A 21,390-nucleotide genomic window follows, 5' to 3' on the forward strand; every position below is an offset into this window, starting at 1 on the left:
AATTCGAGCTGAACATCCAGCCTCACTTTGCAGGTTGTGAATTTCCATAGAGACACCCATTCGCATTTTGAACACAAAATTCATAGACAATTTTCTCGCTTGAGAACACAGAAGAATTATTTTTCCCATTCATCACGAAATTTGCGTTTAAATGTTTGTTTCTTTTTCTTCTAAAGCCCCATGACGACTTCCTGCTTGAAGTCCGCCAAAGAATGTTTTGATTTGTACAGTACAGAACGAGTGATAAGAAACCGGCACTGTGGATAACAGTCCCATCTCTCGACATTTGAGAGAGGATCTCAAACCAATTCTGTTTCGCGAACCAGTAAGTGCCCGTGCATGCAATAAACCTTAGCATTAGTGACAGAGGAAAGAAGTGGAACGAAATTTATGGCAACACATTAGTGAAATGAGGACGCGACTGAATAACTCAACAAAAACACCTTTAGAAAGACCTCGAAATTGAAATGAATGGTTATGCAACAAATTATTAGCTTTCAGAGGTAGATCAAAATTTCACCCAAAACTAAAACAAAAAAATGTTGTAACTCTTTTGAAGTAAATTCCAATTCTTTGTATTTAAAATGTTTATCTGTCTGAAGATTCCGAAATTTTTCTCTGTATGATTTTATGTAGGGTAAATTAGGGTCTGTTGGACAGTCGGGCATGTTGGACACTTTGTACTTTAACGTGTTACCTTGCCACTTGTGGGCACCACATTCTGCTAGAAGTCAGTGACGGAAGTAGCCACGAGTGGCGAGGTAACACGTTAAAGTACAAAGTGTCCAACATGCCCGACTGTCCAACAGACCCTAATTTACCCTAATGAGAAAGAAGCTAATAATTTTTGCGAATTTTTATATGAGATTATAGATTGAGAAGTGTACTGAGCTGCAAAAGAAATGCCGAGTCGAAATCCTTATCGATTTTAAATATTATCGTATTATGAGGATTAGGAAACAATAGAAATAGAGACACACAGAAGGCATTGCAATAAAATAATTATACAAACACATCTGAATTGGCCGTGGCTATAACGAGAAAGACAGACTACGGTGCGACGTCACATTCTTAGTCATAACATGGCCAACATTGAACAAGTTTATATATAAATGCAATTTTAACATGAGTTTAATATAGCAATTCCTTTGTTTTTTTAGAACTTTGAACGTGTATTTATATTAGGCAATTAAAATGGCCATGACTAGACCATGATAATCACGTGACTTTGATTCGTGCCGAAATCTGTCTTTCTCGTTAGCCACGTGAACTGGCTTGAAATTTCTAAAGAGTTTTTATTCCACGCTAAGGAGAAATATGCAGTTAAAGGTTTCAATTTGATTCAATTTTCAGTTCTATATCTGTATTTATAATAAAATTTTATATTTATATTTATAATAAAATTGATACTTTACAATATGAAATGTAACTGGCCGTATATATCGATTGTAACAATGACAGCATGCATGGATAATAAGAAAGGCTGTGGAATACTACCCTATAAAATGCAGTTTTAGCCTACTATTTTCGTGTAGTATTCTTATTAATGTTGTAAAATAAAAGTATATGAGTAATTTAAAAAAACTAACTTCATCTCAGAAAAATATCTTTGCATCTCGCCATGTTTGCTAAAGTTCTCGGAAAACGATATGATTTCATATCGGCATTTCTTTTGTAGCCCAGTATACTAGGTGTTTAATTTCATATAAAGTAATAAAATAGTAAAAATTAAAGTACCTAAGAAAATATTTTATTTACCAGCTATCATGTTCCCTCCGTACACTGAGCTGCAAAAGAAATGCCGAGTTGAAATTCCTATCGATTTGAAATATTATCGTGTTTCGAGGAATTCACTTATGAAACAATATGAATAGAGATACACAGAAGGCATTGCAATAAAATAATGTATAATTATTATACAGACACATCTGAACTCGCCTGAATTTTCTAAAGAGTTTTTATTCCATACAAAGGAGAAATGTGTAGTTAACTGTTTTAATTATGTTCACTTTTCAGTTCCTTATCTGTATGTATAATAAAATTTTATATTTATATTTATAATAAAGTTGATACTTTTTTTGTTAATAGAATATCAAACGTAACGGGCCGTATATATCGATTGTAATAATGACAGCATCCATGGGTATTAAGGAAGGCTGTGGAATACTATCTATAAGCTACAGTTTCACTATTTTCGTGTAGTATTTTTATTAATGTTGTAAAATAAAAGTATATGAATAATTTAAAATCAATTCATATTAAATAATAAAGTGAATATGTTATAAAGTCGTATTTAGATATTTTTAAAGAACTGACATCAGGAAAATAGCTTTCCACCTCGCCATGTTTGCTAAAGTCCTCGGAAAACGATATAATTTCATATCGGCATTTCTTTTGCAGCCCAGTGTACTAGATGTTTAATTTCATATCAAGTAATAAAATAGTAAAAATTGAAGTACCTAAGAAAATATTTTATTTAGCACCCCTCGTGTTGCGTCCGTACTCTGACGAGGATACTCAGCTAATATTAGACATTCTTGTCCAAAATTACTTCCTTCATACCGGCCAGCATAAACTAGTGTAGTAGCACAATTTAAGACGACAGAAATATGAGAAATACTCGAACTGAAATTGTCACTCCTATCCAGGAAATCTAACTCAAGTGGACTGGATTTGTAGCTACTGCTAAGTACTAACTTATTCGAACTAATGACTTATTTTCTCAGACAAACATAAACAGTACATTTTGGTCGTTCCTTGAGGTCGTCACACAGTTCTGAATGTCACTCAACACTTACAAGCCATGCTCTGTTGAAGCTTCCTCGATACACAAGACTACCGTGCGTTTCCCACCGAGTTACTTCCATCGCACTTCGCCACTGACTGAACGACACAGATCCCTTCCACGGCAACTCAACCTAACGAACAGTTGAATGGGAAGGAGAAATTGTCATATGGAGCTGACATCGTTAAAAATTGGTTAGGTTCAAATCTTCAATCTCTTGTTATTAATAACATAGCCGTTATACCCTTTTCTTTAATAAAACAGTTCTTCCGAAATAACTTTAAAATACTGTAACTTTACATACCGGAAATTTTTCAGATACTAACCCTTGCTTATGTACTAAAATTCTTATCTGAGAGGGTCAGAAGCAAAGAGTAGGGTGACCAGATTCACATCGATGAAAAGAGGACACAAAGCTTCAAAAAGGAGGACATTGTTCGAAAAAAGAGGACAGAAAAATGTATTTAGATTTAGGCTTATACATGTAGTTTAAATTCCTTCAATATCTATTTTATTAGAAAATATTTACACTATAGATTTAGGCTTATATCATACTACTTAAAAGTAAATTAATATCTTATTTTATTACAAAATAATTATGAAAAACTTAATACAGTAATAATGATTTTACAGTTAGCTACATATCAAAGTCAAGGGAACTATAATTGAATCGATTATTTCGAAAACGTAACTTGTGACATTTTCGTGCATGTTGCTTTTTTTAACTAGAGTGCTCTTTACTCTTTCCTATAACATAGTGTTGTTAAAAATCATAAAATAAGTCGTATATTTCATCTATAGAAATGGATAACAAATGGACTTTGTTTGGTTAATGTAATAAGAAGCAGTTTGCGCAGAACAGTACATGTTACGTTTTCGAAATAACTGATTAAATTATTAAAGAGGACAGACAATATCTATTTGGATTTAGGATTAGGGCTATATTATACTTAAAATTATGTCAATATATATTTATTACAGCATAAGTCTACTTATGACAAAACTTAATAATATAAAATGATTTTACAGTTAGCTACATGTATGAAAGCAACGACAATAAGAAATAGGAGCAAAGAGACTTATGATCGTTGGCAAGGAGTATATTCCGTCGTTGCTGCTGCCATCTACAGGCAAATTACTTGAGAAAGGCGTCAAATCAGATAATTTCAAAATATCAGGCATACAAGTTACGAAAAGGAGGACTTTCTTGCATTTTTTAAAACCACCCGGACCCCGGACAAAGGTCTAAAAAGGACGACATGTCCAGACAAAAGAGGACGTCTGGTCACCCTAGCAAAGAGCCTCTATTATTTTATGGAACACGTGAATAGAACATTATGTGAGCGTTTAACTCTTTTGTTCCTTTTAAATTCTTTTTGGTCTTAATTTTAATATTGGAAACATCTACTTTCACTTCCTTCTGCAGTCCTGTTTCGTTGTGTGTAAGCCCTCTGACATTCCATGTAGCTACAGGAATGTCTTTCATTGCACTTACCATAATCGTTTCTGCCTGTGCTTGCCTTTTTTGTGTTGGTTTTGCTCAACCCAATAATTTTTCTATGGATCATCACACATCAGTAATAAAAATTTTCTTTGATCGCGTTACGAGCGCTGCGCAGGTTAAGGCTAATGGCGGGGCTGCCACCTCTGAGCATTCAACCTTGCTCTAGAGTGCATGACCTCCACACAGGTGGTTACTTCTTCCGCTTTTCAAGTATTTTTTTGGAACAGTTGAAGACTTCACAGATTTTCTCAGTGCAAGAGTGATGATTACTAAAAGACTTTTAAGAGTTTTATTCGGGATGTACTTCCCCTAGATGGTTAACGTCACTATACCTCATGATAGTCCTTCTTCAGAGTCTGTTTTTGGAGTTTTTTATTCTCTTAATCCTTTCCATTTGTTCATATATTGGATAATGCATGTAGGGCAGTTTTTGACGGTAATGTTTAGATTCGTCGTCTTCAATAAAAACAGAATCACCTAGGTCAGGCTGTAGTTCTCCACCATGGCTATAGATATTTCAATCTTCCTCAACTCAGACTTGTTTTCGCGAGGACTAGTGTTGGTTCTACTCTTAACAAAATTACTATCTCTGCAATCCTTACACTCCAATTTGAAGAGAAATGATCATAACAAATAGTGCTTCTTAAGTATTTATTTTTAAATTGAAAATAAATACATAAATTAAATAAATATTTACATGTTATATATTACATTCCCGGGACACGCTGTTGATGGAGTATGTCACTTTTATATTAAAACTATTTCGTGATCATATCCACATCCGTTGAAAAGGACAACCAAGTACAGCAATATTGTCATCAGCAGCAGCCATCTGTAATAAATTTATTAATTACCGTCAAGCAAGGTTCATTAACATAGACACAAATTTTATTTGTGAAATCAAATTTATACTGTAAGTTAAAGTTATAGTTTGATTATACATCTTGATTACACATTTTTAACAATTTTGTCACTTAAGAATTTTGTTATAATAACAAACTTTCTACTGTTAGAATGAGAACTAAGTGAGAGATTATCTAGTTTTCATTTTAACATTAGAAAATTTGTTAATATAACTAAAGTCTTAAGTTATAGTTTCTCATTATACAAAATTAGGAAGTAAATATTATTACACTGCATTAAAAAGAAATGTTTTGAGTATTATCAACATCTTTAATACTGAGAAACTGCTTTTCGTCTTGTTCCTCTCTGTATTTTAATTTCTCCTAAACTATTGAATGTGTTTTTTTCTTCATATTCAGATTTATTATTATCAAACACTTTCCCTGAACAGGGATTGCCTAGAAGAGAAAGTATACCATTTACAATACAAAATTTTGAATAGTACATATTACATGCATAATTTGTTATGAATATAAAAACCAATGCGAAAAAGAGAAAGAAATAAATTACAGTGCAATGTCTTATCAATTCAATCAGGAATTATTCACTTGAAGTAAAATAATTGCAGTATATGATATTCAGCCAGTTGATTTTCCGCCAATTTGCTTGATTTTTTGGTCGACTGGACTATAATTACGCAGTCTACGCCGGCCACGCAAGGATGTCTGATGCACGTGCTCTAGGCCGGGAAACAAGCTGAATGCCTTTAGTTGAAGATGCTCAGTGTACTGTAATATGGTAAAATATTAATACCTGATCGTGATCTAGGATTTAGAAGGATCAGCCACTCTACCAGCAAACAGAGGCAAGACGTTCTGATTGTCGATTAGGAAATGGAGGAACGGGTGATTCACGATGATTGGAATGCTGCGCCGGATGGATCGACTGCGTATCACGGAGCCTGAAATAAAGCAATGACATTACAACTGAAAAATGTTGTTGTAGTTCAAATTATCTCAATCCAGAACCTTCCAAGTTAACCATTAACAGCATATCTTAACATTTTTAAGTTATTTTTTATAAAGAGGCATTTAATAGTACATTGTGCAACGAGCCTATAATGATAGTAATTAAGACGCAAGTATGTTTGTTTATGAAACGAGCGCAAGTTTCATGCTCGACCATATTTCTATCTTGAAATTATTCATAAGTTTTCATGTTATGGTTATGTAAGTCACGAACGGAATTGACCTGAATTGTGAGATGTGCGCAGACGCGAAAGTATTGATTTTTTCCGAGGCACGAATATCATTGACCTTGATATAACCTAGAGAACATTAGTCTTGATATAACCAGGAAATTGATTTAGAATTGAAAAATGAGATGACAAATTGAATTTATTTGAATATTATTCACAATTAACGCTAATTATTATAGTAACAGAACATAACCTTCTGCGACAGTATTGGATTTCCAGCCTCCGTGACATTTCCCTAGTTGTCTTTCGATTGCATATCCGAGAATAATCGAAAACTTGAACTTTAATGAATAGGTGTACTTTAATGACATGCATTAAAGGACTGCTACCAGGTGTATAATTACTACATTTCGGCATGGTCGAGCATAAAACTAATTAAATAATATTTTACAATATGCAGCCTGCAGATGTTTCAGATTATAATTTCTGCTTTCGAGCGGACTTCAGGAGAGCAAGGGATAGTCAGAGAAAGATTGTTTCTGTGGGTAATGTCTGCTTCACAGTTAATTTCTCATTATACGAAGTGGGGAGAAAAGCATTATGGTGCTGCAATAAGTACTAGGTGTAATCAATAAATTTCAGAACTGTCCTTGTATATTTTATTGTACCGTTAAAAAACATGCGTGTGTAACTGAAGATCATTGCTTCCATGCCTGTTGAGTCAATCTATCAATCAGCGACAGATTGTCTTTAAAAACTGAGATTCTACAGGTAGTTTTGTGTAAACATGTCAAGGACTTATTGCGATTTTTCATGGAATCTCTCCATATATGCTACCCCTTATGGCTCGTCTTCTTCTCTGCCTTTCAAGTGACGCATTTAGCAGAGATCTGAGGCATTTCTTTGATTATAGATAACTTCTTCGTTTCCCATGTTCTGTGTGTTGCCTACATTCGGGGCAGTCCGGAAACTTATTGATTGTCGCTTGTATAATTTCGAGGTTGTCACAGAAATACTTATTTTTAACATCATCTGTAACAATAATGTTTTGGCATACCGCCTATCTTTTTGTGTACAGCGATTTTTCCTGAACTAGAAGACAAATTTTGTTCTTATACAGTATCTATGAATCAAATAAACTAGAAATGGTGTACGTTAAATGTAATAATTTTATTGGAAGTGAAGACCCCTGTGCCTTTAAATAACTCTCAAAGGCCATTTAGTATACAGAGTGGAAGTGTAATAATTCTGCAGAATGAAAGGAACGATAGGGTACACATAAAGGAATTGAAAACCTTTATTACGTTTCGTGATTATTGCACGGTTAATTAGAAAATTGAGTTGGAAATTTCAGCAGTCTGGCAACATCGCCGCTATCACAGTCTTCCTTCTTCTCGGAATGCAGTTGTAAGAGGTCAACGAACTCAGGTCTGTCTCTGTACGCGAACCTCCCTCTCACGCTATGACGTTGCAATATGTTCACATCATTCACTGGCTTGAAATTAGTGGTATTTAAATTAAATTTACACGAAAACCGTCCACGCTATTCAAATACGCCTCAGGGATAATTTGTTTTTCATTAGATTTTCTATTTTTTTTTTCTTAGAAAACTATGAACGTTCCACCAATATGGTATTACACGTTTTTGTTATATAGTCCTACAACATGAGTTATTCGCTCTGAAAATTTGCAGTGTTATTTCACTTCCACCCTGTATATTAGTTGTAACATATTATCCTTGACATTATTTCTTACATTCCAAGATTAGTTTATAAATAAAATGGTATAGACAGTTTGTCTTCAAAAAACGTTCTTTGGAGGGAAACTAAAATTTACTTATTGTTTACGTAGTAATGCTTCTAGTAGAAACTTTATCAGATAACTTTAGTTCTCAAATATATACGCCTACATAGTGATTCAGTAAAAACCCACAAAAATTACAAGGAAATAGAAGGTGCTCTACTGAAAATATTGGGTTAGGGAACTTAGTCTTCGAAGCCAAATTAAGGAGATGTAAGCTTAAGCATATCTATCGATATCGCTTATTTTTTCCATATTACTTATATTTATTATTTTCATTTTCACTTATTATCTATACTTCAAAATTATTTTCATATAATTTACAAACCTGAGTTAACAACGTGTCATTTTCTACTGCACAACAATTGCTTTAAAATGACTGTCACCAACCTCAATGCAAGCACGACATTGGTGTACGAGATTCTGTAACAGCCTTTCAAATATCCCTCGCGTGATTTTGATCATATAGCAGGCGGATACAATCCTAGCAATTAAATCTCTCTGGAGCTTATAAATATTGCATGTACATTGTTATTTTTAAAAATGAATTTTTCATTTCGATTGCAATATTTTTCAGATATTTTAAGCCAAACTTTAATTATTTTGAAAGCGTCGGGATGCCCTAACGTTCATGGACATGTACTGTTTCTCATATGCAGGGTGTTAAGAAAGAGGTATCCAATATTTTAGAAGGTGATATTATGCATCAAAACAAGAAAATAATGTCTAATAAAAATGGGTCCTACAACATATACTTTCTGAGATCTGAGCACTTGTTCATAGGAGGTGCTCAATGTGACGTCCATTTATGGCAATGCATTTCTCTGCCCTACAATACAGCAGACTACCAGATTATCATACCATATTTGACACCCCTGGTATGGAATATTGATACGTCGCAAGAAATACTGAAAAAAAGTCTGGTTGCGGATATGAGCGGGGTTCAGTAGAGATGGTGTTGTGAATTTTCGTAATCAGCATGAGTGGGCTGATGAAAATCCCCATGCAGTTGAAGAAACAAGACATCAGCATCCATTCTCAATCAACTTGGTGATAGATTAATAGGGCCATATGTGCTACCACAGAGATTAACTGGGGATCGTTATCAGGACTTTCTTATTAACGCATTAAAACAAATTTGAAAAAGTACGTGATTCCTTATGTCGAAGGACAGAGGAATGCATTGCCATGAATGGACGTCATATTGAGCACCTCCTATGAACTAGTGTTCAGATCTCAGAAAGTATGTGTTGTAGGACCCATGTTTATTAGACATTATTTTCTTGTTTTGGTGCATACTAGCACTTCCTAATATATTGGATAGTTTTTTAACACTCTGTATATGAAATACTTGCTATAAGAATTATGATATGTTGTATTTATTTTGTATGTATGCTAATGAGAATAAAAGCTATTCAAGTACAAATTTAGTTTATAACAGAAAAAATTTAAAAAACTATTCTAAAATATAATTCATAATTAAAACCGTTCAAATAAATTCTACACTACAGTTCCTCAGATGCGTCATCTCTTATTACTTCATCAAATCTTTTGCTTTATCTTCTTCAGGGAAATACTATCATGACATAATCACATAAAATAAGGCGAACATGTTACTTTGTCCTACAGACGTTTAAATACACTTATTAGTGTAAGAAACACAATAAACTCGTTTTGGCTAAAAATGGACAAAAATGGACTTGTGTGGTCTCTCAAATAACCGATTTATATTCTTAAACATATCCAAAAATACCATTGAAAATAATAAGTGTAATTCAGTAAATTTTACTGTATTGTCAAATGTACATGTACAATACGAATGAAAAGAAAAATCAAGATATTTTAATTGAACAAGCCGGATTTTCCACAGAAATGCTGAACATTATATAACGTCACACGTGACGTGACGCTTATTTCAGTATTTTACATAATGAGATAAATTAGCTATACAAATTATAAATAACCTTATATCTTGTTTAATTTCCTGATTGTTAATACTTTTCTGATGACTCAGTCTCTTTGAGTATTGTTTGTTATCCAGCAAATATATGTGAAATTCACACAAGATAGATGTCTTAAATTAAACTTTACAATTTCTCTCTTGGGTTGTCTTAAAGCTAAGGAGAAAGATAAGCAGGATAATTCCTGGTTTCTACAATGTCTGACCCGACGCAGAAGTCACAGTTCAATTGAAGAGGTGGATTCCAAAGTATCCCAAGTCCTTTTTTATATTTTAACTTGCTTTATTCAAGTTTTAATTCATCCCTTTCAAGCATATATACAGAGACATTATTATGACGTGATGCGAGTAAACGGCAAGAGACTCATGCCCCACTGCTAGCGTGCTTTCTGGTAAGCGCGTAACCATTTCTCCGGCACTTCTCCAATATATAACAGTACTAATAATAAAGGTTCAGAATTTGGATTTACCATGCTCACAGTCGCTACTGAAAATGGCCTCCAATCTTTCATCAATCTCATCTAATTTTTCTTCTGCAAAAACACTACGTTTTCTGTTCTATTTTCGATTGTTCACTGAGCCTGTTTCTTTAAAGATTTTAGCGAGTCTTCTAATTGTTTCGGTAGAAGGCATAGGTCTGTTTGGAAACTTTATTCGAAATTTACGTATTGTTTTTGCACACGACTTTCTGCCTTTTATGTAGCCTACATATTGTACATATACACACGTTTATGCAATGCGGATTTGTTTGTGGGTATTACCTGAACACACAATAATCACTAAACTTTATACACTAACTTTGTACACTTGAAGAATCAACACTTTGTAACACGACTTGTGACTAAAGTGAAAGCCATATGGCGATTGAAGATCTACTACGCCGCACCTCTAACAGCCCGCACATCGCAGACCTTGCAGGGCCGCCAGTAACCCGCTGTTTTCTCGCATCACGTCATAATAATGTTTCTGTATAACTATGTAGGTTTATTTACGAGACTCTCCTAATTCTTGACTTAATGTCTGCATATGTTTTGTCACACGGATCTAAGGATGTCAAATTTATTTTGTCAGTTGTTGCCATTTTTCTTATAGCTTTTCATTTGGACTTAGGCCAGTTTGGAATCGACCTCTTCAATTCTCTTTAGAGTAAATGCAATTTGACGATCTACTGAACTTTGACATTCTTTATACAGGGCGATTCACAAGGATTTACCGTCACTTATGGAGCTTATTTCCGAAGACATTTTGAGCAAAAAAAGTCATATAAGTTAAACATTTGTCCTCATCTCAATATTTTCAAAGTTACATTAATTTGAAGTTATTTGTAAAATACCTTTTTTCTTTAGTTTGACGGGTAAAAAAATATATTACTAATAGAGAATTAACTATTCAGAAGTGTCATTTCTTTAATTGACTAGTGTTCTGAGGTTAAAAAGTATTGTTAATTGCTTTGTACAGATTTTGTTTTTCAATTTTTAACTACAAATGACATCATTCTTACGCACTTATCACAATAATTGTTATTCAAATCATACGACTTTAGGAACTTGATTCTTTACAGTTTAATTCTGCATCCTAATGTACAGTCTTAAAGAATTTACAAGAGTGGCGTGATTTGTAACAATTGTTATGATAAATGCGTAAGAAAATATAATTTTGTAGTTAAAAATCGAAAAAAAAAATCTGTACGAAGCAACTATGGAATTCACAACACATTTCTAGCTTCAGAATACCAGATAATTAAAGAAATGATACTCCTGAATAGTTCATTCTTTATCTGTAATATTCTTTTACCCTTATAACTAAAAATAATGGTATTTTACAAACAAATTCAAGTTAGTGTAACTCTGAAAATATTGAGATTAGGACAAATGTTGATATGACATTTTTTGCCCAGAATGTCTTCGGAAATAAGCTCCGTAAGGAACGGTAAATTCTCGTAAATCACTCTGTATAATATTTGTCTGACGAAAGTTACATAATACCAATACTAAATTACCCAATTTGTTTCATATATTTCACAACTGAACCGTTCAGAGCAGAAGTGGTGTAAGTCAAAAATGGGTAATGAGGGTTAAAGTAAACATTCTGTAAAATACTGCGCAAAGTAGCAATTAATATTCAATTTATTTAAACTATTACTGGTCAGTGGATAGCATGAAGGACACATTAATTGCTACTTTGCGCTGTATTTTACAGAATTTTTACTTTAAACCTCATTACCCAATTTTGACTTACACCACTTCTGCTCTGAACGGCTCAACTTTCCACTGTCAGTAGTGCTAAATATTGAGTTCCTTTAAATGGATTTAATTTATAAGATCTCAAATATTCAGTGAATGATGATAAATTATATTTTAATTGAATAATTAAACAAAGTTAAAAATTAAACTTTATAGGGAATTAAAATGGTTAATTTACTATTGATGTTATGGAATTATTAGATATTATGTATAATTCTTCAATTATTGATTTTCTAATAATTAGGAATAGTAGAGTTGATGATGCTAGAGCTTGTACAATAAAGTACTTTATTGAGGCTTCTGTTCTATATACATTTTGTTGATATTAGAAGAATAAATGATAATAAATTAATTTCTAATCCAATCACCACACACGTCAACAAATATGGATGAAAATGAAAAATCCACTATGAAGAAATTCTACAATTAAGCTGACTCAAAACAACTTAGTTGCAGATCAGAAGGGAGACGACATAGTCTGTCGAAACCATAACGAGTCACTAGGTTTATAGTACGAGTTAGATGATTATGATGGTGATGATAATAATTGTGGTGGTGATGGTTATGATACTAATTTTCTTCTGCTGAAATAGGACAGATTTCTCTTGCAACTCTTCAACAACAATGAAGTTAATTATGGTTTTACCTCTAAACAAAATTACAAGATGTTATACGAAAATAAACTAAAATCAAAATGAAATTTCTTTCGGAATTGTTCTACTTATTGTACAGTAAAAGTATATTAAAGCATTATAGAATTCATAAAAGAATTAATTAATTTTTGGAATGAAGTTTCTAGGTCATAGAAAATAAATACTTCCACGAAATAAAAGATGACATTATTTATTTATGACTGTTTCTATTACAATTTTCGTATCAATTATGTTTTTTTTTTTTTTTCAAAAAGGAACACGATTTATTTCAGTTTAAAATAAAATTTAATTTCATTCATAGATTTTTTATCAGGTTGTAGAAGGGTCAGAAACTTTGAGGCTGAATAAGGGCAAGCCGTTCAGTGTATCCAGTAAGAATGCTAGGAAAGCGTGATCTGCTTTATATTCAAGCACTTCGGGAACAGCATCTGTCGTGACAATGACTCCTGAAACGAAATAAAAAGTAGTTGAGAGTAAGTTTTGATGTCTTCCATAACGAAGGTTCTAATATGTGTGGTTGAGCATCAATCATTGTCAACATATTCGTAACAGCTATGGCTAAATCAACTGCAAAAATTTATTGTTCTAAGAATTCAGGCCTATGTTCTACTTAAAGAAATACATTTCTGTAAGTATGAAGATCCTCATGTGCTATAGTTTCAATACTTGGATACCTAAAAATATTGTCATAAAATGTAATACTTTTATGTAAAGGAAAATGAACAAATTAACTAAACAGACTCAAAATTTTAGTTCGAATGGACGAATGGACTTATTACATTCGAGGAAGAAGCTAGACTTGGTATGATTCCAATCATTGATAGATGAAGTTGTCGATTGTGATAATGGTGGTGATGGAGGTATAGAGGTGCTCATTGGGTGGAACTTCGAGCATCTCTGAGAACTTCACATCAAATAGCTTTCTTGTGCACCCGTGATGAAATGAGTTATGTGACGATTGCTCTAGACAGCACCACTATCCACCACATCAAGTAATTCCTTTCCAGTCGTCAAATCCGTATCCTATATCTCTGGAGGTGGTCTACTGAACTCACAGATTTAGGCTACATTACTCTTCATGTACCCGCAAGGAAAGAAAAATCATGAGTGACTCCAGTGCCTACTAAGGAGATCTATGAGACACCATCGCTCTAACACCACTGCCGTCTACCAAATTTTATACAAGACTCAACGAACACCTATTCGAACATCATTCGGTGTCACACAAACACATGTGGTGTCATATTTTTCGTGATGGAGATGATAATGGAAGTGGAATTATGAAGAGTGTAGGTGGAATTACACTGAAGAAAATCTTCAGAAATTTGACTTTTTCCACCACCAATATAAATTCTAGATTTGAACTCGGGACCGCGATTATCGTAAGCCAACACCCTGCCAATTGTGCTGCGAAGGTTGCTATGATGGTGATTATTATTATTATTATTATTATTATTATTATTATTATTATTATTATTATTATTATTATTATTACATTGTCCATTTTTTTATCAGTGATTGTATAGATTGTCATGCTCTCTATCCGTGTATAGCGCATTCACCCGAGCTATGGGACAAATTTATGCATAATCAGTATCTACGAGTCAATTTGTGCTAGAATGATACGTAAGAATTGTCACGGCGCTTCCGGTGGGTGGTACTGGACCAGTTCCCCTACAGCCCAGACCTGAGACCCAGTGTAGACGTAGAAAACAAGGTAGGCTTAGGATTACGTGAAAAGAAGAAATAACTAAAGCAATGGAAATTCGCAACCGAGACGACAATCAATGGTAAGATGGACAAAGATTGAAATTAGGAATACAAGGCAGCTGCCGAAGGATGGGAAAACCTTATTAAAATAGGAAAGGTTTGTGCGTCATGGGATCCGGAATTTTCGTCACCGATTTTTCGTCGCCCGGTGATTTCGTCACATATTACATTTTGCCACTGCAACATTTTGTCACCGATTCACTTTTGTCACTAAATTACTTTTGCCACTACCATATTTTGTCACCAATTTAATTTATTCATCACTATTCGCCACCACAATTTTCCTTCTCTTTGTGTCGCTTCCCTTGATGATACCTATACAAAATAATACGTACATGAAATTGTCACATTCGTACCAGGGAAAACCTGCCCACAACAACAAATACTTACAAAAGGTGGCATAGACGTCTCAATACTTTAACCGGCAGAGTAAATCCCTCTTCTTACCATGCCCTTCAGTTACTACAGAAGGAGACTGCAAGGATACATCAGGACATTGAGAAATTAGAAACAGGTCAATTTCTACGCAGAAAAAGAAGAAATACACGTCCTTAGATAACAGGACTGCAAGAATTGTCGATAGGTATGAAGCCTGCAGAAAACAAGATAACATCCTTGGTTACCTGCGTGCCATAGGTCACGTCAGTGGAAATTTTTGTTGAAACTCCATAAAAAGAGAATGAACGTATGCAACTTCAAATTCCATGTTAATACAGAGCAATAAAATAATTATACAGTGATGGTTTTGGACTTATAATAAAAACAGCCTAAATGTAATATTCTGTATTATTTTGGTGACGAAATCCCCTGAGTATAAAAACTATGATGACAAAATGTATATCATGACGAAATATCTTCGGTGACAAAATCTCCTCAGTGACAAAAACATGATGACAAAAGGTATTTGATGAACAAAAAACTAATGACGAAAAATAGGTGACAAACTGTAACGGTGACGAAATTTCCGGTTACGAAATGCCCTAAACCCATGCGTCGCACAGTGATCCTTTTTCGCTCTCTGGCTGCGCAAAATACAAAAATTGAGTATCACATATTTTCATGTTTTATGGAGTTTTTAATAACTATAATATCCAAGGATACGAGATTTGTTATAGTTACGCTTATTTGTGCAGCCCTTGTGTTACAAAAGAAGTCAGCAGTATGGTGTTTTTTATCGTATCCCCGGCCTGAAGCCGTGCTCATAATTTATGTTCGATAACTGTGCTTGAAAGGACGTACTTTTTGGACGATGTTCATCGGTTACTGGTGGATATGGGAGACCAAATTATGTGTTATATTTGTGATATTTTAAAAATCCTACAGAACTTGCTACTTTAAGTGAAATTCTCATGAAAATTGAGAAATTATTGCTATTTTAACTTCCAGTTTGGAGTATTTTTACACCCGGAAATTTAGAATTGTTAACTATTGATCAAATTGTTTTCAGAAGACTAAAGCCAATATCTTATTCCTTCTCCTATAAAAAAAACTAGCTACTACTTTTAGCAACTTTGCCTTTTTTCAGTTTTAGTACTCTCAGAAGAGGTATCGCGGAACGATCTTTTTCATGTCTGGCGCCATATAGATGACAAAGCAAAAAAATGTGATGAACTGTTTAACTGTTTACTGTAAAATAATGGCTTTGAAAACGTACAGATAATCCGTTGTAAAGATACTATTAAGATTGCTAATTTTGCTTGCTTGTCACCGAATCCTCAGTAAATTCCAGTCACAAAAAGAAGTGGCTAGAGAAAAATTTGTTTTATACGAACAAAATATAGAAAAAGCTTCCATAAGTGGCTTGTCATCTAATGCTGAATATGCTTTTGGTATCGTCAGATCTGTAATATGCAGTCTCACAAAGAAAACGCGAAAGAGAAGTGGACCTATACTCAATGAAGTTCTTTGTTTATCAAAACCCCGCGCCCGCTTCAGGAACTTAATATGAAGCTTACAGCAGCACTGAGAACTAAATATTATTGAAAACACTTTTAACACTGAATTACATTAAGGGAAAAATTAGTAGTGACAACTGTTCATTATTAGTGTACATCATATAATCTTCCCCATTACTTTATACTTGTAAAATTTTCCTCACAGTTTATAATAAAAAACTAGCTATGTCATAATAGAAAACACTGAAGTAATAAATGTGTGGTACATCCCTCAAAATGAATGTTTGATTGCAATACCACCATCCTTGGAAGGACCACATGAGTAGCACATAGCTGCAGGAATGGCACGCGCCTCACTGCGACTATAGAGCTGAAATCATTACTGTGAATATATAAATATAGAGAACGTGTATCTAATTTTAATGTATTATGTATTTTGTTATGATAAACTTGTTAAAATTTGAGGCACCCACTACTTTATCTATGGAAAGAAAATGTACTTATTGTAGTGAATTTATATACTTGATTAAAATAAAGGAAATCATATAGTGTTTTATTGAAATATTAGTGTCATATGTGAAGTTAAGAGTGCAATTAAAATAAAAATTATAATGTAACTGATTTCTTCCATATATTTTACTTATATATTTCATACTTGAAGTGATGAAAACCTGAAGTCCTACAGTCTTGTAACCAACAGAATCCCTATTCCTGTGATTGAGAGTTAATATAAGCCTAAATTGAATTCGAATCATGTCGATATGGATAAGGAAAATGCTTGACATAAGTACAAATTGTTATTTTAATCTTTCTACATCATTTTAATATTAAATCATATTTTGCGCGACCAGTTAGAGTAAAAGGATCACTGTGCGTCATGGGGATAGACACCATTTTTACCTTCTTCTGACGATTAAGTACGTCAGTCTTTGATAGCATCATCTTTAATGCTGGATATGCTTCATAAAGAGATAATTATGTTCTCAGAGAAATAAGAAAGAGCTTTGGCGATGCTAATAGAGATAACCAGTCAAACAATTACTTCTATGCATCGTGAAATGCCTATACCGGCTGACATACGCGATCGATATGTCCCCAGTCCAGACAAAAGACACTTTTGGTAGTACTCGAGGGATGGTCATAATAGTCGGAGTTTGCATAAGTGAAATCTCACTGGTGATCGGAGATGGTTTGTGATTACTGGTGGTTGTTGGAAGACATTCTTGAGTAATCTCTGCTATACCTTCATGTCTGAAAATCAATTTAGGCCTACCTTCCCCAGACCGAAAACAAACAGCGCACTTCATGTGGCACTTCGCTTCAATTAGGTCATTAATATATGTCTAAGGCAGGGTTACAGAACTGGTAAGAGAGGGGTGGAAAGCGGGAAAGCGTTGGTTCCCCGCCCACAGAAAACTAGGATTGAATGACGTCATTGTGCCTCATACGCTATCACATAATGCAGACACTGAATACAAATCCCCTCTCCTACCAAGTCAATGACGCGGGGGTAGAAGGAAGGGATGTGTGACGTTTCGATGAGTGACGCAACGCCACAATTGTCGCCCTGTTCTGCAAGCCTGGTCTAAGGCATTGGTTTAATAAGTGTATTTTTAAGTACATATCATTTGGACATATGCACATCGGTATAAAGTGGAGTACATGCATTACTTCAGCAATATTCAGCTAGGACAGTGTTAACAACACTGCTCAATTGTTCATTATCTTGCTAATAATTATTTTAGGGAGAGGATAGGAAAGAAGGGATGATTGCATTGTGTGTAATGAACGAGCGATGTAAATGCAAATATCGTAATTATTTTTATATGTACTATTTCAATGTGGAACGTACAAATTAATTACGATTTCGTTGGATTAGACACTTTGGAGGAAAACAGAAACAGATGATTGAACCCATCCAACAGGAAGATTAGAAACGGATGGTCGATTTTCAACTCGAGCACTTCTCTTACGCCAACGGAAGTAATACCTGCGGAAATAATTCCTGAAACAAAGATAATAAAATTCATACGCCGCCATTTCTTGCAACATATTATGTTCAACCAAATTCATGGCTACTCATCACTAGCTTGAAAATTGCAGGTCACTTTGGACTTATAGATGTTGCTGGTGTTGAATCATGCGAGATGAAGATTATGACTTAAGGAGAGATTGTACCATAAAAACAAACCCTCACCTGCATGTATATGCTGCTTAAAAAGAAATGTCTTTATCTATATCTATGTACAGGGTTTTAAAAAATAGTATCCAATATTTTAGGCGGTTCTAGTATGCATCAAAACAAGAAAATAATGTCTATTAAACATGGGTCCTACAACACATATTTTCTGAGATCTGTAAATTTGTTCATAGAAGGTGCTCAATGTGACGTCCATTCATGGCAGTGCATTCCTCTGCCCTTCGGCGTAAGGAATCACGCACTCTTTGAAATTAACCTGGTTGTTCTTGATAACCCAACTTCTAGGAGGTTTAGGTTTGGAGAACAAGCAGGCCAAGGTGTGAGGCCTCCCCATTCAATCCAGCGGTCCTGAAATGTTAGCGTCAGATGTTCACGCTCATTGCGGAAAAAATGTACTGGTGTGCCATTATACATTGACCACATTTGTGATCTTTGCTGACATGACACATACTCCACCAAGGTAGGCAAATACGTTAATAAGAAAGTCCAGATAACGAGCCCCAGTTAATCTCTGTGGTAACACGTATGGACCTTAATCTATCTCCAAGAACGCCTGTCCATAAGTTGATTGAGATTTGGTGCTGATGCCTTATTTCTTCAACTGCATTGAAATTTTCATCAGCCCACACATGCTCATTACGAAAATTCACAACACTATCTCTACTGAACCCCGCTCATATCCACAACCAGACTTTTCCTTTCAGTATTCCTTGCGATGTATCATTATTCCATGCCAAGGGTGTCAACTATAGTATGATTATCTGGTAGTCTGCTGTATTGTAGGGCAGGGAAATGCATTGCCATAAATGGACGTCACATGGAGCACTTCCTATGAACAAGTGTTCAGGTCTCAGAAAGTATGTGTTGTAGGACCCATGTTTATTAGACATGTTTTCTTGTTTTCATGCCTACTATCACCTCTTAAAATATTGGATACTTTTTAAACACTCTTTATAATATATATAGTGATTCATAAGTAGCCTATGTTTAAAACTAAAATATCGTCAACATGTTGCATGGAAAGTAAAAGCAAATGTTCACATGACAAATAGGAGTCAAAGGTTCATTGTCTAAGCAATGACTACAAACAGATTTCGAGCAATGGCTTCTAATTCAATCAATACCTTTCTATTTATAAGAGATGCTACAAATGTTCGTCATTATTTTCTACACGTGTCTGCGCAGTCGTTCAAACACTCAAGATTTGTACGGAATAACTGACAAGCATTCTCCACACGTATACACAGGTGATCTGATAATTTGCTGACGTTTCATAGACAATGGTCTTCAAATAGTCCCACGGATAAAAGTGTAGTTGTATGATGATCGCAATGGCCATGACACTGAGCCACCGTGTCCAATCCATCGCCCAGGATAACGCACATTAGAATGGTTTCTTATTCTATGAAAGAAGTGTGATTTAGCTCCGTTCTGTATAATCTACATGTGCCTCTTTACATGTATTTCTTCAGGGAGGGTTGGAATGTTAAGAAATACAATACAATACAATATAATACCAACTATTCCCCCTGGATCACTCTGTATATTTACAAGGTAAAAGTCCGGCGCAGTAGCGTCATGGCTTGGACTAGCGTTATGGAATAAGCGCTGGTTCGAATTTTCATTGGGAAGAAATTGTTTCATGAAATTTCAGTTAGTCAGGCTAGTGTATGAAATAATGATCACCCTGCATCATGATGAATTTGAGGCCCTGTAATTGGTAGCCAAATCCAGTTTCGCGAGCCACATATAACAGCTGGGAAGGATCATCGTGCAAACCACACTTTATCCCCGTACTGATTGGAGGAATATTCACCTCTTGTCAGGAATTTGAACGTGAGGCCGTTAGTTGACATATATACCTTGGCCCTCTATGAGTTTTCGAGCAAAGAATTATATTTTACTATATTTAAAAAAAGTTGAAAGTGATATAAGTGGCGAAATTTATATAATGGTACAGTACAATCCATTAACAAACACACTTCATAAACCTTCCTCCTATCTTACGTATTAATTTCAGTGTAATAAAATATAATGTACCAGGGATAGTACGTAGGCGCTGACCTATCTTAAATCTTTTTTTGGGTAATAGCAGCAAACGCGGATGTGCAGGAAATCGTGTCTGAAGAAACCATTCTTGAAGGACTGAAATGCTATATCTGCAAGATATTTAGCCTCTCCATAAATGAAGTGAATACGACAAAATTCCTGAATAGTAAATCCATAAACTCCGTTCATATCTATCTCACTGATATTTGTATTCCTCAATTGAGTATCTTGAATCCTACCCAGTTATTGGCTAAAACAAGAATGTAAACTTAAAAAAAATATATTAATATTCGGGAAAATTATCAGAATTAAAACAAAAGCTTATTAGACTATATTGGGCAGCGGAATTTTTCTGTACTACCTGGTGGTTTTTAGCTTTCACAGACTGTTCTCGTCTGGATGGATGGATGGATGGATGGATGGATGGATGGATGGATGGATGGATGGATGGATGGATGGATGGATGGGTGGATGGATGGATGGACGGATG

At 34.5% G+C, this 21,390-nt stretch overlaps 1 protein-coding gene across 3 annotated transcripts in view; it reads right to left on the reverse strand.

Moving 5' to 3' along the window:
- Positions 1–4,997: 4,997 nt before the first annotated feature.
- LOC138709094 (leukocyte elastase inhibitor-like) overlaps positions 4,998–21,390 on the reverse strand; it is a 100,972-nt gene continuing 84,579 nt past the window's right edge. The window contains exons 8-9 of one of the 3 annotated variants that reach the window (XM_069839616.1): positions 5,946–6,093; positions 4,998–5,121 (exon numbers count right to left, since the gene is read on the reverse strand). In XM_069839616.1, the coding sequence (XP_069695717.1) occupies positions 5,957–6,093 (137 nt within the window). In that variant the 3' untranslated portion in view covers positions 4,998–5,121; positions 5,946–5,956. Of the gene's footprint in view, positions 5,122–5,945; positions 6,094–13,280; positions 13,433–18,449; positions 18,657–21,390 lie in introns of those variants that run through there. The other 2 variants (XM_069839617.1, XM_069839609.1) reach the window with 2 other exon arrangements.

Source organism: Periplaneta americana, chromosome 11 (assembly GCF_040183065.1).
Source record: "Periplaneta americana isolate PAMFEO1 chromosome 11, P.americana_PAMFEO1_priV1, whole genome shotgun sequence".
Classification (NCBI taxonomy): Eukaryota; Metazoa; Arthropoda; class Insecta; order Blattodea; family Blattidae; genus Periplaneta; species Periplaneta americana.